The 16158-nt window shown below is 45.1% G+C and overlaps 1 protein-coding gene across 1 annotated transcript in view; it reads right to left on the bottom strand.

Annotated features, from left to right (window-relative positions):
- Aebp2 (AE binding protein 2) overlaps positions 1-16158 on the bottom strand; it is a gene marked incomplete at its 5' end in the record, with an annotated part of 46987 nt that overhangs the window by 4879 nt on the left and 25950 nt on the right. Inside the window, 3 exon segments of the mRNA XM_005379044.2 lie at positions 1030-1143; positions 3386-3453; positions 12360-12484. Coding sequence (XP_005379101.2) covers positions 1030-1143; positions 3386-3453; positions 12360-12484 — 307 coding nt within the window.

Raw genomic sequence — 16158 nt, 5'->3', positions numbered from 1 at the left:
TGTCGCAGGTCATGATGACGCACGCCTGTAATCCCAGCACTCAGGAGGATGTTGCAAATTCGAGACCAGCCTGGTGAGCTCAAGGCCAGCCTGAACGGCATAGTAAGACCCCGTCTCAAAAAGACAAAACAAACTATGTGTCATCTTATTCCCAGTTCAACCTATTCCTATGTAAAACATATTAAATTATAATTTTATTTATGGTATTTAAAGCTGTTTCACATGATGCATGCAACCTCCAGCCTGCAGAACAGGAGACCGAGACAGGACGAAGAGGGCGGTAGGCGGGCGGTGCAGAGGGAGGGAGGGAGGGCCAGAGCTGGGGCACCGAGAGCCACCTGCTGCTCCTCCCTGCGCTCACTGCAGGGCACTAGGACAGAGGGCAGGGCAGGACAGAGCAGAACTGCAAACCCGAGAACCAGCCACCTCTCAGGACGCACAGTACTTTTAACCACTCTTTGGGAAGGTCTGGAGAGGGTATAGATTTTTTAAAAGGCAACCAGTTAATGGTATTAGGACACGTGATAAACTCCCAGGTCCTCAAGACTGATAAGACACAAAGAATTTCATACTTAAACATAAATAAGCCACTCAATTTCAGACAAATCTGGAATTGGCCAGGCATATAAAGTGCACCAAAATACCACCTTCCTGGACTGTATCGTTTACAGCTCTGTGCCATGATTTCCACATGATAAAGGCACGAGAAAGGAAGGCACGTGGTGCTAATATCCAGCAGAGGCCGACTATCCACACTGAAGACGCTCAAGTTCAAAATGCTCTGAAATCTTAAGCTTTCGGAACCATTACAGATTTTCGCATTAGGGATGTTCAACTGGGTAGTGTCTGCGCAAACATTCCAAAATTAAAAAAAAAAAAAAACAAAAAAACCTGAAACATGTCTAGTCCTAAGTACTTTATAAAGGACATTCAAACTGTACTCAAAAATAAACCTTAACTTATCCAAAACTTAGAAAGACTGAAGACTAGAATTCAAACAGTAAAGAATAAAGTCACAAAATAAATTACCTGTATATGTTTGGGTCCAAAAGCAAGGCAGTATCTTTGGGCAACTTTGATAAATGAACTACTTTAGTTTTTAATTGATGTCGTTCACTCTCATTCACCCATACATCTGGCAGACTGTGAATTTTAAAAAAAAAAAAAAAATCGATGATTAGAAACAGTCATTTCAGATTTCTCCCTCGCCCACCTTCCCTATCCCCATGCTGGCGCGGAACGGCGGGTGGGGGGCGGCAGAGCTGAGGCTGGCTGCCTCCACTAACAGATTTCTGAGGCCAGGGAGGCTCAGCCACAAACCCGGGGGCAGCAAGTGCACGCTCACAGAAGAGAGGGCAGCAGTGTGTGGTGGACACAACTGTAAAGGAGGCTGAGGCAGGAAGAAAGTGTGAGCCCAGCTTGGGCTCTCTGACAACTTAGCAAGACCCTATCTCAAAAAAAAAAAAAAAGTTTGAAAAAGCATTTTTATATTTAAATTACTCAATTTCCAACATACTAGACACTTGGTTTTCACATTTTTTAAAAGAACTGATGTTTACAATTTTAATATAAAGTGATCTTAAATATCAGTATGAATCAAATGAAAATTCATCAGAAGAAAGAAAAGGCCAAAAAACCCAAAAATCACCTGTTCACCAAAGAAAGAACAGTTCAGCCAGGCGGTGGGTGGTACACACCTGTAACCCTGGCACTAGGGAGGCTGAGGCAGGACTGCCACAAATCTGAGGCCACCCTACGCTTCATAAGTGAGTTCAAAGCCAGACTAAACTATATAGTGAGATTCTATCTCAAAACATAAAAACTGAAGAGCGGTTTTTAAAAAATTATCTTACTTGGAGTAAGAGGCAATACTGAGAGTTAGGGGTGTGCTTCGCACACGCAAGATACCAGGTTCAGTGCCCAGCATGCCAAAAACAGAAGCCAATACTGACAGTGAGCCAGAGAGGTAAGTTCTCTAATGGAGTCGATGGGTCTGCAAACTGGCACCAACCTTTAGGGAGCAGTATTTATCAAAACACCTCAACACTGCACAGTGTGTGTATTGTGAGATTTTCGTATCACTTTTTATAGTAAAGAAAAATGGTTGGCTTCAATTTTCAACAAAAACAAGTCAGATAAATAAAGATTAGCATGTACACAAAACCAGTCTAGCTTGTGGAATGAGCTGTGATTTGCAGGCGTGCGTGTGTGGAGCATGGTAACGCAGTGGAGAGCTGTGGAAAATGTGTCCCCACAACCAAGTTTTGAAAAGGTGCAACTTCCTCAGCATACAAACGTGCACTGTGAATTCCCAAACCCACACGAGAACTATTAATACCACAGTCAGTAACAGCTCCTCAGAAACGAGTTGGGAAAACAGTACTGGGGCAGAGGCAAGTGTTAGCCACATACTGTTAATTTGTGAAGTATACACAAAATCTCATTCATGTATATTCATTTTATTTTCAGTGCTTATCAGCTTTGTGTAATATCTCATGATACATTTTCATGACCTTTCTAACAAAATTGTGAAAAGGTAAAAGGGAAATTAAGCATGAAATATCTGAACTGAGGAGGACTTAGGTAAAAATCCTCTAGAAGGATACTAAAACACAGAAATGTTATGGCTGCCGGAAACCCAGGCAACAGCTTTTCTTTAAAATACCATTCCCTGTATGCTAGGAAACACTTACTTTTTTTCTAAAAAGTCATGCCTAAGGCTACTTACCTACTACTTGGAGGTCATTAAAAATCCTATACTGCACTCAGGAGGCTGAGGCAGGAGTCTTGCAAGCTAGAGCCCAGCCTGGGCTACCTAGCAAGTCTGACGCTACCCTTCACTACACAGCAAGATCCTGTCTCAAAGACATCCCCCCTACAATAAAACAAATTCCTAAAAAACATCACATCCTAAAAATAAGTTCAAAAGTGTCACAGCTGGACAGGGTGGTGCATGCCACCTGTATTCCCAACTATTCTTCAATTTGTGGCAGGAGGATTTCAGATTCCAGGCTACCCAAGGCCACTTGGACAGATTCTGCCTCAAAATCTTAGGGATGGAGGTGCAGCTCACTGGTAGATTAAACTGCCTAACATAAGGCCACACACTCAATCCCCAGTACCCTCCCCCCCCCCCCGCCAAAAAAAGGAAAGGAAAAGAGAAAAATGTTGCAACTATTTTTGATGAAAATAAAGAGGTCTGAAGCTTTTATTAACTTGAGCCAGATACTCTTCCTATTTTCAGATGCTCTTTAATCCTGACAACCTCAAAGCACTGTATACTTTCTCTAAGTCTTTTAAATTTGGTTCATTAATTTTTGTGCATAAGCTTTAATAAAAATAAAACACAGGTGTATCAGTTAGGCACAGTGCTTCAAATACTTACATGTCTTCAGGCATCCAATGAAGCAAAAGTTTTATCTTTCCAGAATCCTCTTTTCTCTTAGCTATTACCTAGCAAGGAAAAGAAAGAAAGGTAATACATAAGCTACCACTTTAGTTATCACTCTTGGGGAGGGGGGCAGGCTTTTCAGGGGTTGCTGAATCGAGTTTGTGGCTGAGGTCCACTGCTGGGACTAAGGGTATGAGTGCTACACCCGCTCCTAAGGCTGGCAGCCTGCGTACAGTGTAAGGGCAGGAAAGAGGCCTGACTTCCGCTCTCTTCTGCTGCCATGAACGGCTGCCCTCTGCCGTGTGCCACCCGCATTAGAGCCAGCCCGTTATGGTCGGAAACCTCCACAGACTGTGAGCTAACTAAAGCCTTCCCCCTTTACCTTTGGGTGTTGGGTATTTTGACAACTTTCATGTACTGTTAAAAAGGACCGCTGGCCTTCCTAAATACTTGTAAGTATCCATACCCTGGACACAGTATTACCTCAACGTAATACCTTTTCCTGCTTTGTAGCAGGTAACCCTCTTATCCTTCCCACAAGACTAAAACCCACTGTGCACAGGAATCTTCCATAGGACACCACCCACAGAAGTTCTCAGTAAAAAATGAGTTCACTCAACTTTTGGAAGTCTAAAGAAATAAACCTGAGTTCAGGAAAAGCTTGTACTTTCAAGTCTTCCATGGTACTGTGAAAACCTGAGCCTTTGTAACCCGGGGTTGGGTGCATGCGTGCGTGCGTGCGTGCGTGCGCACGTTCTTGACCTGGCAGTTCCACACTTCTCACTATCTAGTATCATTTCCACCCAAGCTGCCAAAAGCCAAGTTCCGGTCTCCAATCTTCAGACGTCCTCAAGGTCCCACAGCTGCTCTCTAGTCAGCAGCAGAGTTCTTGCTCCAAAGCACAAATTCAACCGTGCTGCTTTCCTGGTGAGCGTCTCACTCAACCCCGGATCACTCAGGATAAGGCCATTCTTAGATGTACAACTGTTTATGGTGTCTGCTCTGCCTCCGCGGCCTTGAACTCCTTCGGCCTCATCCTGAGGACAGCGTCCCAAACAACAAGACAAAGAAACCTCAACTGACTCCTCAACCAGCAGAAGCCGCTCCACAAACTATCTGTGCACCAGCAGCAGAGTTTTACAGAGGAAACAGCGCCCACGGACCAGGCACCATTCTAGGTCTGGGCACATGACAGTGAATCAAATAAATTCTTCCATAATAAAGCCAGAGGTGACTTTTATGAAAACAAATTCACAGCTTTCCAAAGAACTGCTCAAGTTTCTAAAACATAAGGATATGTGGCCAGCACTTGGGAGGCTGAAGCAGGAGGATCACTCTGAGTTCAAGGCCAGCCTCAGCTCCAAAGTGAGTTCAAGGCCAGCCTAAACTGCAGAGTGAAACCCTGTCTCAAACAGACAACAACAACAAAAAACAATGTGCTGTATAACTGCAGGAAAAGATTCAGAATAAAAATCATCTTAAACGTCCACACATCCGGCTGTCTCAGTGTTTTTCCTATTAGATTATGAAGATACAGTGTAAGTACAGCTTATTCAAGAGATGACCAAAGGTTCCAACTAATCATCTGTGTTCCAGTGGACCACCCTGGCCCTATATAGAGTGAACTGCTAAATCACACACCCGCACATGCACACAAATACATACATTTGGGTTTAGCTTCTGAGACAGGTTCTCCCTAAGCTGCCCTGGGATTCTTGGGCACACACAGGGGTCCTCCTGCTCAGCCTCCAGAGGAGCCCAGAGTCCGGGCATGCACCACCAGAACTGCCTCATGCTGCATTCAATTACTTGCTTTAACAACTGTAGGTTTGGTTAAGTCAAATAAAACTGACTAATTTTTACTCCCACCTGCCCATCACTACCCTATCTGAAATGTGTAGTCTACCTAAACTCATACACAATCATATAAATATGTGTGTATACACACACATACACATACATATATGTATATCTGCAAGTATTCCCACTTCTTTGTCTTCTAACCCAATGAGGGATTAAGGACCTCTAGCATGTGCACCCCAAAATGCGGCGTGCTTACTCTACGTCCCAGTATATCATACTATCAGTGCTTTATGTGCCTATCACCCTCATAGAATGCACAAGCTGTTGTTTTTTGAGTGCTGGGGATTGAACTTGGGGGTTCATGCACAACAGGCAAGCACCCTTTCACTGAGCCACACCCCTAGCCTTGACTGGAGTATTTTCAGAGAACAAACCGTAAAGGAAAAAAATCCCAGGAAAGTAGCAGCAGGGGACAGTCTGATCCAGGAGGGAACTGCCTGATGAGACAGTCACGTGGCAAGAACGTGTTAATCTTAAGGAATCTACCTAATTTAAGGGGTGACTAAAACTGAACAGAAACAACTGAAGTATAATAATGGCAAGGCGTAGGGGTGCACACCTGTAATCCCAGCACTTGGGAGGCTGAGGCAGGATGACTACTACAGCGAGTTCGACACCAACCTGGACTACACAGTGAGTTCAAAGCCAGCCTTGACTACATAGCAAGTCCCTGTCTCAAAAAAACAAGGGATGCCAGGCATGGTAGTGCATGCCTGTAATCTCAGCACTGGGAGGCTGAGGCAGGAGGACTGCTACAAGTTCAAGGCCAGCCTGGGCTACATAGTAAGTTCAGGGGCAGCCTGAACTAACTATACAGTGAGACCCATCTCAAAAAACGAACAGACCAAAACAAAAGGGGCGGGGAGTATAATAGAAACAATACAGTGCTGTGGATGTGGTTAAGTGGTAGAGTGCTTGTCTAACAAGTGTGTGTCCCTGCGTTTGATGCCCACACCTACCCACCCCCAAAAAAGATAACATCAATTACCAGATTGTGATACTGTTAAAATTTCCACAGTACAAAATCTGCAGGTTATGTGTTACCTCAATCTCAGTATTTTTTACCAAGTATAAGTTAAAATAAAAATCCTAAGGACAGATCCGAAGGTGCTAAAACAAAATTCCACTGCAATGAAAGAGGGCAGAAAAACAACTCGAGCACAGTACGTCAACTAACTAGTAACTAGGATTCTGCTGACCTCTTCTGGAGAAGGCTAGAGGGAAATATTTCAATTTTAAAAGTAAGACAAATTAAAATCGGGCAAGGCAATCTAGTAGGGGGGTTTTCATTATCATTATGGTAATTTCCTATAAAAATTAACACTGGTTAAAAAAATTAACTTTGGTAACAAGGAAACAACTTTAGTACTAGCAGTGAACATTTCCGACAACAAACAGAAGTGACCTGTCCCCACGTGGTGGGGGACGCACCTAAAACCCATCTACTTGGGATCAGGGAGGGAGGGAGGGAGAGAGGGAGGGAGAGAGAGAGAGAGAGACATTTAAAGCCAGTGTGGGAAACTTAATGAGACCTTGCCTCAAAATCTTTTTTTTTTTTTTGGTACCGGGAATCAAACTCAGGCACTTGTGCTTGCCAGGCAGGCGATTGTGCTGCTGAGCTATATCCCCAGACCTCAAAATCTTTTTAAGAATCATACTTTTTAGGGGCTGGGGATTTACCTCAGCGGCAAAGCGCCTGCCTGGCAAGCGCAAGGTAGTGAGTTCGGTTCCCGGTACAGGAGAAAAACCAAAAAAGAAAAAAAAAAGAATCATACTTTTTAAAGGTCTGTGCTGCAGTTCAGTACTCCCTGGGCTGATACCCAGTGCCATCCCTCTTAAAAATATAGCTATATATTTAACATATAGACCTTCTACCAAAACCTTCCCAGCTTCAACCTGGGGAGAAGAACTTGCTCCGGCTTTAGCTCACTGTGGATCATCTCTTCATTTTTCTGTACACATAAAAAGTTCTTTCCTAGATGACACTACGTTGTGACTCCCTCAGTCAAGGCACCTCTGCTTCTTCATGATCACCTAAGGGTTTGCATGGGCCATGCTCAGCCTAAGCACACTGCTAAGTACTCCCACGCTTTCAACGGCTGGAAAACTTTCCATCTTCACGCATTATTTTGACCCCAAGCAATTTTTTTTTTGGGGGGGTGCATCTTTTTGAGACAGGGTCCCGCTATGCAGTTCAGGCTGGCCTTAAACTCACTATGTAGCCCAGGCTGGCCTCAAACTCACAACAATCCTCCTGCCTCAGCCTGGGATTACAGGCTTACGCCACCACGCCCAGCTCCAAGCAATTTTCTTATTTTCTTCCTAGATTACTAATAGTATCGCTTTTTGCAGAGGGAGGCGGTACTGGCAATCGAACTCGCGACCTCGCGCTTGCCAGGCAGGGGCCCTACCACTGAGCTATCTCCCCCTTGCCACTGTCTTTAGTGCCTTCAATTTTCTTGGTATTTTTTAAGGGGCAGCAGGGAGACACCTCCATTCCGCCCACGAGGAACCTAAGGACTTTATCGAAAAGACTGCCTTGGTGGAAGCACAGGCAAGCTGGCACCATTGTTCTTTCTACTTCCTCTTTTTTGTCCTTGCCTTTGCAGCGCTGGGGATGAAACCCGGGGCGTCACACAAGTCAGGCACACGGCCTCCCAGCCAGGCTGCACTCCCCATCGTAACCCTGCCGTCACCCCCGGAACTGAGCAGGCGGGCCTGGCTCACACCTGAGGGCAGAGGTGCGCGTTCGTGACTACACCACCATCTCATCAGACCCACCGTCCCCTGCATCACTAACGTCTCCTCAGTCCTTACCCTTCTCGTCTCTATTTCCACTTAGTGTCGGGCAGCATCTGTAAAGAAGGACCCCTGGCATGCTGAAACTCCCATGTATCTGTAGCTCTGCGTGCTTCCCTCTGAGCTCTAACCCGGTGGGTCCATCCGCTGTCTGCCTGACACCGCTGTGTGACTACAGACCTGACACGTGTCCAGGTGAGACCTCACTCCCACATCACCTTCAACCTGCTCATCCCACAGTCTATACTCAGCAATTCCGTCACTACTTGTCCCGGCCCAAAGGAAGGGCCGTGGAGTCCTCCCTTCCTCTCATTCTCACACCTGGCACCTGCAAGTCTCGTCAGTACCAACTCTGAAAGATCCGCAGGCCCTGGACCAGTCCCCGAGCATTCTCACCCCGCAGGCTGAGCAGACGCCTCTCCCTGTCCCCACTCGCGACCTCCTACAATCAATCGCTCTCAAGGAAGAAACAAAGTGACACATTAATTAATGCCTGTGAAAGCGGAAAAACACCAGCAGGCTCTCTAGGGCAGGAGGCAGAGGCAGGGAAGAACTGGAAAGCTGCACCAGAAAACCTGCAAGTGATGGGAATTTTCAGCATCTTAACTTTCGAAGTGCTTCCACAGGTGAGTGCCACTGTCAAAATTCAGAGAGCTGTAACTTTAAAGGGGAGCAGTTTCTTATCAACTGCACCTCAATAATTACTCTCCAAAAGCCTGCACTAGACGGTGCCTACTGTACTGCCTCAGTGGCCTCCCACGCCACGCGGGGCAGAGCCTGGGCTCTCCACCCAGGGAGGCTCGCTTCCCTACGGCGCCTCCCACTCTCACACTCTCCAGAGACACACAGCTCCTCCCCGCTCTGTTTAAACGGACCTGGCACGTTTGTTTCCAGCCCCAGGTATTTTGTTTGATTCCCCCTCTGGCTAAAACACTCATCACTTGTTTATAATCTCACTGTTTATCATGTCCATCACACCTCTTCCTCCAGAGTGCAGCTTCATTCTTTTGAGGAGGTACAAAGAGCAAGAGGTGTTTTACGAACCTATTCTGTTCCCCGATGGGTATCCTGAGCACAGCACCTGATCCACACGAGTCCTCAGTACTTAATTAAGCCAATGAACAAATCAGCCCCCTCGTCCCACTGTGGGCTTCGTGGCCGCACTTCACTGGCTTGTTTTAAAGAAAGGTTTCTGCGGGCGGGGGACGCAGCTCAGTGGTAGAGCATGAGCCAGCAATGCACAAAGCCTTGCCTTCCATCCCTGCCGCAAGGAAACAAAACCGGTAAAGACGGACTCGGGCCCACACGTCACCAACCTACGCTCACGAGCTTCCAGCAGGAGCCAGCTCTCGCTGTTAGGCAAGCTCCCCACCTCCAAGCCCAGCAAAACCCGAGCCCTTCATTCTTTCCTCCCAGCACTCGTGTGTCCCCTCCCACGCTCCCAACCTACCCACCAAACTGCACTTTCTATGCTCTCTGGAAGAACGTTACGCATTGTGCACCAATTTCAAAGTCACACACGCTCCCCTCCTGTCTTACAGACTGAGACAAACCCCTTCCTGGGGACCCCATCCCCCATCTTCTCGCCTGTCGTTCCACGTCTTCAGTCCTTCGTGCTCTCACAGCCTTGCCTGGCTCCCAGCACCCACACCTGTGCCTCTACTTACAGCCCTGCCCAGAGCTCACGGTGCTGCTCCACACGGCTCGGCTTCCTGCCTCCCACTAGCACTGCACGTTTACTCTCAACACCACAGGCTCTCCCTCTGGAACCCACGAACGGGCTGGAACAAGCCCACAGCCCACGCAATGATAACACACAACCATGCTGTATCGCGCTAGAAAGCACGCAGCGTTGCTAGTCTCTAGTTTCAACACCTGAAAAACTTGAGTTAGGGAGCGACAGTCATGGTACGGTGACAAAGCACCCAGAATTTTACACAACGCATGTCGCGTATCCTGCCTTAGGTCAAGCTTGCTGCCATTTACCTGAGTCCGTGAACACAATCCACTGTGGGTGACCTTCTCAGCTCCCTCAGTCTGAACAGATCCCAGTAAATTACATTTCCTAGAGTCCACTCTAATCTAGACTGAGATTCTATCATATAAACATGAAATACTAACAGATCTTTTCTTTAGCAAGTAGCTAAGTAATATTTTCATTCTTACAGTGATAATCCACAGAGACACTACTAGTGTCCTTTGGTCTTTTTACTTCTTAACTATTTTTTACTTGTGTTTTTAGAAACAGAGTCTCACTAATATAGTGCAGTCTGGCCTTGAACTCACCGTACCCCTTCTCCCTCGGTGACCTGTGTGCTGGGATCACAGCTTTTTCAAAAAGGGCAGAAGGTAGGTGGCACACATGCAACTAAAGTAAGCATGACAGAGGAAAACTCAGAAGTAACAGGGAGAACACTGAAGGTGAATATTACAGTACAGACCTAAAATGTCCACACGGGGCTCATGTGTTCAGAGGCAGAGCTCCAGGGGCTACCAAGCAACAAAGCTCACTTCATCATAACCTGGGGGTGGGCTGGGGATTTAGCTCAGCGGCAAAAGCGCCTGCCTGGCAAGTGCAAGGTCGTGAGTTCGGTTCCCGGTACCGGAGAAAAACCAAAAAAATTAAATAAATAAATAAATAAATAAATAAATAAATAAATAATATAAAAAAAACATAACCTGGGGGTATTCTTGGGAGGGGATGGAAACCGGAAGTGGGACCTGGACAAGACTGGGTCCAGAGGTGTGGCCCTGGGGATGTTATCTAGTCCCTGGTCCCTTCCTATCTGCTCTTTCACCCTCTTTCCTGGCTGCCATAAAGCTGGGGGCCTTGCTCCACCACGCCTTCACCCATGATGCTCTGCTTCCCCTCAGATCCTGGCAATGAGGCCAGCTGACTGCGGACTGAAACCTCCAACACCCGTCTCTCCTCCTCTGAGTTGTTTATGTCAGGGATTTTGTGACACAGGCAAGAAGCCAACATAATGAGCATGTGCATTAAAGTAAGTAGTCAGAACAGAAAAGCCAAATAATTGGAAAATAGTATATATACATGAGAAGTAAAAACGTAACACAATATTATTATAAGACTGAGGTTTAAATTTAACAAGAGGTTTAAATTTAACAAGATATCAATACCATTAATGACTATGATATTTAAATTCTTATGATTTTGATTGAAATGTAAAATATAAAAGTAACCCACATTTGGTATATTTCATTTCAATAATCAAAACTAAATACTTATTTTTTTCAGGAATTCAAATTGCCAAGAGCCTGGTCTATAATTTATCTTTACTGATTTACCCACACCAATGTAAAAGTGACTGGATAGCTGGGCATGGTGGTGCATGCCTGTAATCCCAGGACTTGGCAAGCGGAGGCAGGAGGCCAGCCTGGTCTACACAGTAAATTCCAGGCCAATCTTAACTACACAGTGAGACCTACCTAAAAAACAAAAAAATAAATAAAAATAAACTGGATATCAAAGTGGCTGGCAAGGAACATGAAAGAAAAACAACTGCTAGCTGCTAGCTAACCAAAACATAAACTGTACTTACTGCATTTTCAAATTTGGTATTTTTACCTTTCTGTTGTTGAAAAGCTAATTCACTCAGCGAATACACTGCATACGTGCACAGTGTGTCAGCCACCAATCTAGGCATCTGGGACACACCAGCAGAATAAAGCTGATTTAGAACCCACTCCCTCAGGAAGCTTTACTGTGGCAGCGGTATTTTTTATTTAACATGAGCTAGATGTGTGTGCGAATAAGGTACATACAGCTTACAGGGTACAAACAATCTAAAAGATCTCTAATATTCTAATTATACAAATAATAAAACCAGAACTCAGAAAAGATATTTACTCTACTTAAAAGAAAAAAGACCAAGAGTAGCACTCTATGATTTACCATTCTAATAATCCGCAATAACTAGGGGCTAAAATATTCAGTCTAATCCCAAAAAGAATTATAGGGAACCAGGCAAGCCTATAACCCCACCACTTGGGAGACTGAGATAGGGGGATCACCACGAATGTGAGGCCAGCCTGGGCTACACAGTGAGTTCAAGGCCAGCCTAAGCGAAAAAGCAAGACTTGTCTCACAAAACTCAAACATACACAATTATAGGAACTATCTGCTTTATCAACAGCAATACAGGTAATTTTTTAAATATGCAAAGATTTTGCAAATCTTTTAAAATACATTTTAAGATTTTTGAATAATTTAGAAACATGACAGTAAAACCAAAATACATTTTGGCAAATCTGTATATATGACTTTAAACAAAAAACGAATACTCACAGTACTATGAAAAACAACACTGTGTCCCTTTCCTAAACTTTCTATATGCGCCGAGAGGTTAAAGCATATGGCTCGATGTCTTATCGCGTCCAGTGTTTGTGCATCGAAGAAGTCGTGCGGTCGTGCTGCAAAGCCAACAGAGAAAAGGTAAGAAATATTTAGAAGAGCAGCCAGATAGCCCTGTTTCCCACAAACCACAAGCAACACTGTAACTCTAACTGCACACAAGTAAGTAACAAGCACCGATCCAGTTAAATGCAAAACATTTTTGCTGTCAAAACGAGGACTCTGATCGGGAAGATACAGATGTACCAAAGCCTAATACCAACTGAGTGATCACGGGCTACCTCTGGCCCTCACTGCTGAGGTTCGGCCTCACACCTCACGATCCCACAGTGCAGTTACTTTTTTCTCTTAAATTTTATCATTTGCTGCACCTCTCCTCAGCACCCATTCTGCGCGTTCAACGAAGTGGTGAACATCTCCATCTATGCACGACACCGGGGTCAAACTCACCCAGGACAAAACAACCAAAAACCCTATGCACATGCTCTTTTAATAAGGAATCAAGCAGTTTTCAAATGTGACAGCCTGGTAGTATTATTGAGGCTTTTGACAAGTATTTTCCTGACTAAAAACACGTACTCTAACCATTTAAGAAAACTGCAAATACTTTCCCCTTGAGATGGGCTCTGCGTTGCCTAGGCCATTCTCACACTCCTGGGTTCAAGACACCTCCGGCGCCTCAGCCTACCGTGCAGCAGGCACTACAGTCACCAGCCACCGCACCCGTTCAAATACACCATTTAACTGTATTTCACCAAGATCAAACCCGCCATCAACACTTCCGCCCTGCCCCCAGGTTCTGGGGACTGAAACCACGGCTTTGCACTGCACTACATCCCCAGCCGGTTTTGTTTGGTTTTTTGGAGCAGGGTCAGGGGCTGGGGATTTAGCTCAGCAGCACAGCGCCTGCCTGGCAAGCGCGAAGTTGTAAGTTCCATTCCCGGTACTAGAAAAAAAAAAAAAAAATGGAGCAGGGTCTGAGACACTAAATTGCCCACTGGGCTGGAACTCCTGCCTCAGTCTCCCAGGGAGCTGGATTACAGGCCTGCACCACCAGGCTTGGCTCCTGTCAGTACTTTCTTGAGGGACATCTAGGACACCAAAATTCAGCTTCACCAATTAGCAGCTATATGGCCAGGTGTACCAGTTTAACCTATGTTAGCAGCCTTTTCTATTTGTAAAAGGAAATAGAATAGCTCTGTAGTTAACTAAAACAACTGCTTGTGAAAATGTCTTGCAAATCTCAAAGCAGTTTACATCAACAAATGCATGAAAGATGTTTTAAAATAAACTTTCACATTCTGTAGGAAATACTGCCGGGCATGGTGGCGCACGCCTGTAATCCCAGCACTCAGGAGGCTGAGGCAGGAGGATCGTTGTGAGTTCGAGAGCAGCCTGGGCTACAAAGTGAGCTCAAGGCCAGCCTCAACTGCACAGCAAGACCCTGTCTCAAAAAGACAAAAAAAAAAAAAAAGTAGGAAATACTATGTGATCACATAGGCAATGACGTTTTCTTTTAATTTCTATCTTCATCCCCCTAAATTATTATTATAAATTCTGCTATTCTTACCTTTGTCTAATCTTCTGATTTTATATAAACACAGGGTTATTTTACATTTGTGGCACTAATTCAGTTTTGTTAACAACAACAACAAAGGGGTGGGGGCTTGATGTGCTGGTAGTATATTCCCAATTATATGGACGCTGCTTTACATACATGTTACCAAGGCTCTTTGTGGAGTTGTCAGGACACCCACCTGATACACCAAGCTTTTGTGAGGGAAAACTTCACTTGCTAATGTTCAAAAGAAAACACCAAAACAACTCTTTGTCACTGGGATTTTCCTTAAGACAAACAAGCGAAGCACTATCCAGTAAGGAACCAGCACGATCTGTAACCTAAGAATGCAATCATAATAGGCAATCAGAAAGAAAAATTAGCCGGGCATGGTGGCATATGCCTGTAATCCCGGCACCAGGAGGATGACTGCGAGTTCGAGAGCAGCCTGGGCTACAAAGTGAGCTCAAGGCCAGCCTGAACTGCATGGTGAGACCCTGTGTCAAAAAGGCAAAAAAAAAAAAAAAATTACTTGAAATTTGGAGGGGGACACTGATACTTTTGCCCAGTTCTGAGAAACAAACTTCTCTTCTGTGGCTGCAGGGAGTCGTTTAATTTCACAGTAAGGAAAAGAGCCTGCAAGCTGCGCACACTTGTAGTCCCCACCGTCTGGGAGGCTGAGGCACGAAGATCTCAAATTGGACCCCAGCCAGGGCAACTCGACAAGAGCCTGACTCAAACTTAAAACAAAACAAAAAACACTAAGATGGGGGGCTGGGGATTTAGTTCAGCGGCACAGGGCCTGCCTGACAAGTGCAAGGTCGTGAGTTCGATTCCAGGTACTGGGGAGGGGACACCAAGGTGGGAGGAGCAGGGTTAGGTAGCTGTGCAAAGGTCCTGGGTTCAATCCCCAGTATCACCCACCAAAAAAGTTATTTAACCTTGGAGTCTATGCATCCAAACTTAGTTGGGTAATTAATCTCCACTGTAAGAAGAGCGTGTGTGTGTGTGTGTGTGTGTGTGTGTGTGTGTGTGTGTCTGTCTGTCTGTCTGTCTGTCTATCGCACACGTCTCTGTGTCTCAGTGGCTGAGTACGTATTCAACAGGGTCGGTGCCCTATATTCAATCCCCAGTGTGTACACAAAAATTAGACAGTAGTACTATCCAAAGCAGGTATGTACTGTGCTCCCCCTAAGGGTAAAAAAAGCCGCCAGATGAGGTGGCACACACCTCCAATCCCAGTACTCGGGAGGCTGAGGCAAGAAAGTCACTGTGAGGCCAGTAGGGACTAACAGTAGGGGTTATATAGTGAGTTTAAGGCTAGCTTGAACTACATTGCAAGACCCTGTCTCCAAAGCATGGGGGGGAGGGTTGTTTTTCATTTCATCCTTTTTAAACTATTTTCTGGAGTTACTTTATAATGTGCTGGTATCACCTGTGTACAATGTACATATTACATTATGTTAAGTCTGTTGTGTTGGGCTGGGGATATAGCTCAGGGGCAGAGCACCAGCCTGGAAAGTGCAAGGTCCTGAGTTCAATTCCTAGTACCAAAAAAAAAGGCTGTGTGTCCACTGATAAAATACAAAACCAAAAACTTAAAATCACAAAAGAGACACCTTTCCTATTTTTATGTATAAAAATAGTGATGTGGTTATGTAAAAGAATATGCTTAAGAGATGCATTAAGTATTTTCAGCTCATGGTTAAATTCTTGGGAATATAAGGAAAAAGCATTCTATACTATTCACACATGCCAGTAACCCTAGTTACTCAGGAGGAGGTAAGAGGGTGCTGAATTCAAGGCCAGCCTGGGCAATACAGCAGGACCCTACATCAAAAAAAACTACAATAAATTGTTTAAATACTATCAAACACAACATTACTTATGTGATAGTTCCTTTATAATGTACTTTTCCCTAATTCAGTAAAAATGACCTTGAATTACATAAGGGACTAGCAAAACGGTTTTTTCCCCAGCACTGGGAACAGAACACAGGCGGTGCTGAGCTACACTACAGCCCCAGCCCTTGCCACTTTATTTTTGAGACAAGGTCACACTAAGTCGCCCAAGTTGGCCTCAAACTTGCTGTCCTTGTGCCCTGGTCCCCTAAGCAGCTGGGGTTACAGGAGTGTGCCACCATATCCAGCAAGCAATGTTCAGGTACCCTGCAAC

Source organism: Chinchilla lanigera, unplaced genomic scaffold (genome assembly GCF_000276665.1).
Source record: "Chinchilla lanigera isolate Chin_1 unplaced genomic scaffold, ChiLan1.0 scaffold00012, whole genome shotgun sequence".
Taxonomy (NCBI): Eukaryota; Metazoa; Chordata; class Mammalia; order Rodentia; family Chinchillidae; genus Chinchilla; species Chinchilla lanigera.
Note: the sequence above shows the minus strand (reverse complement) of the source record. Positions and strands in the feature narration are given on the sequence as shown.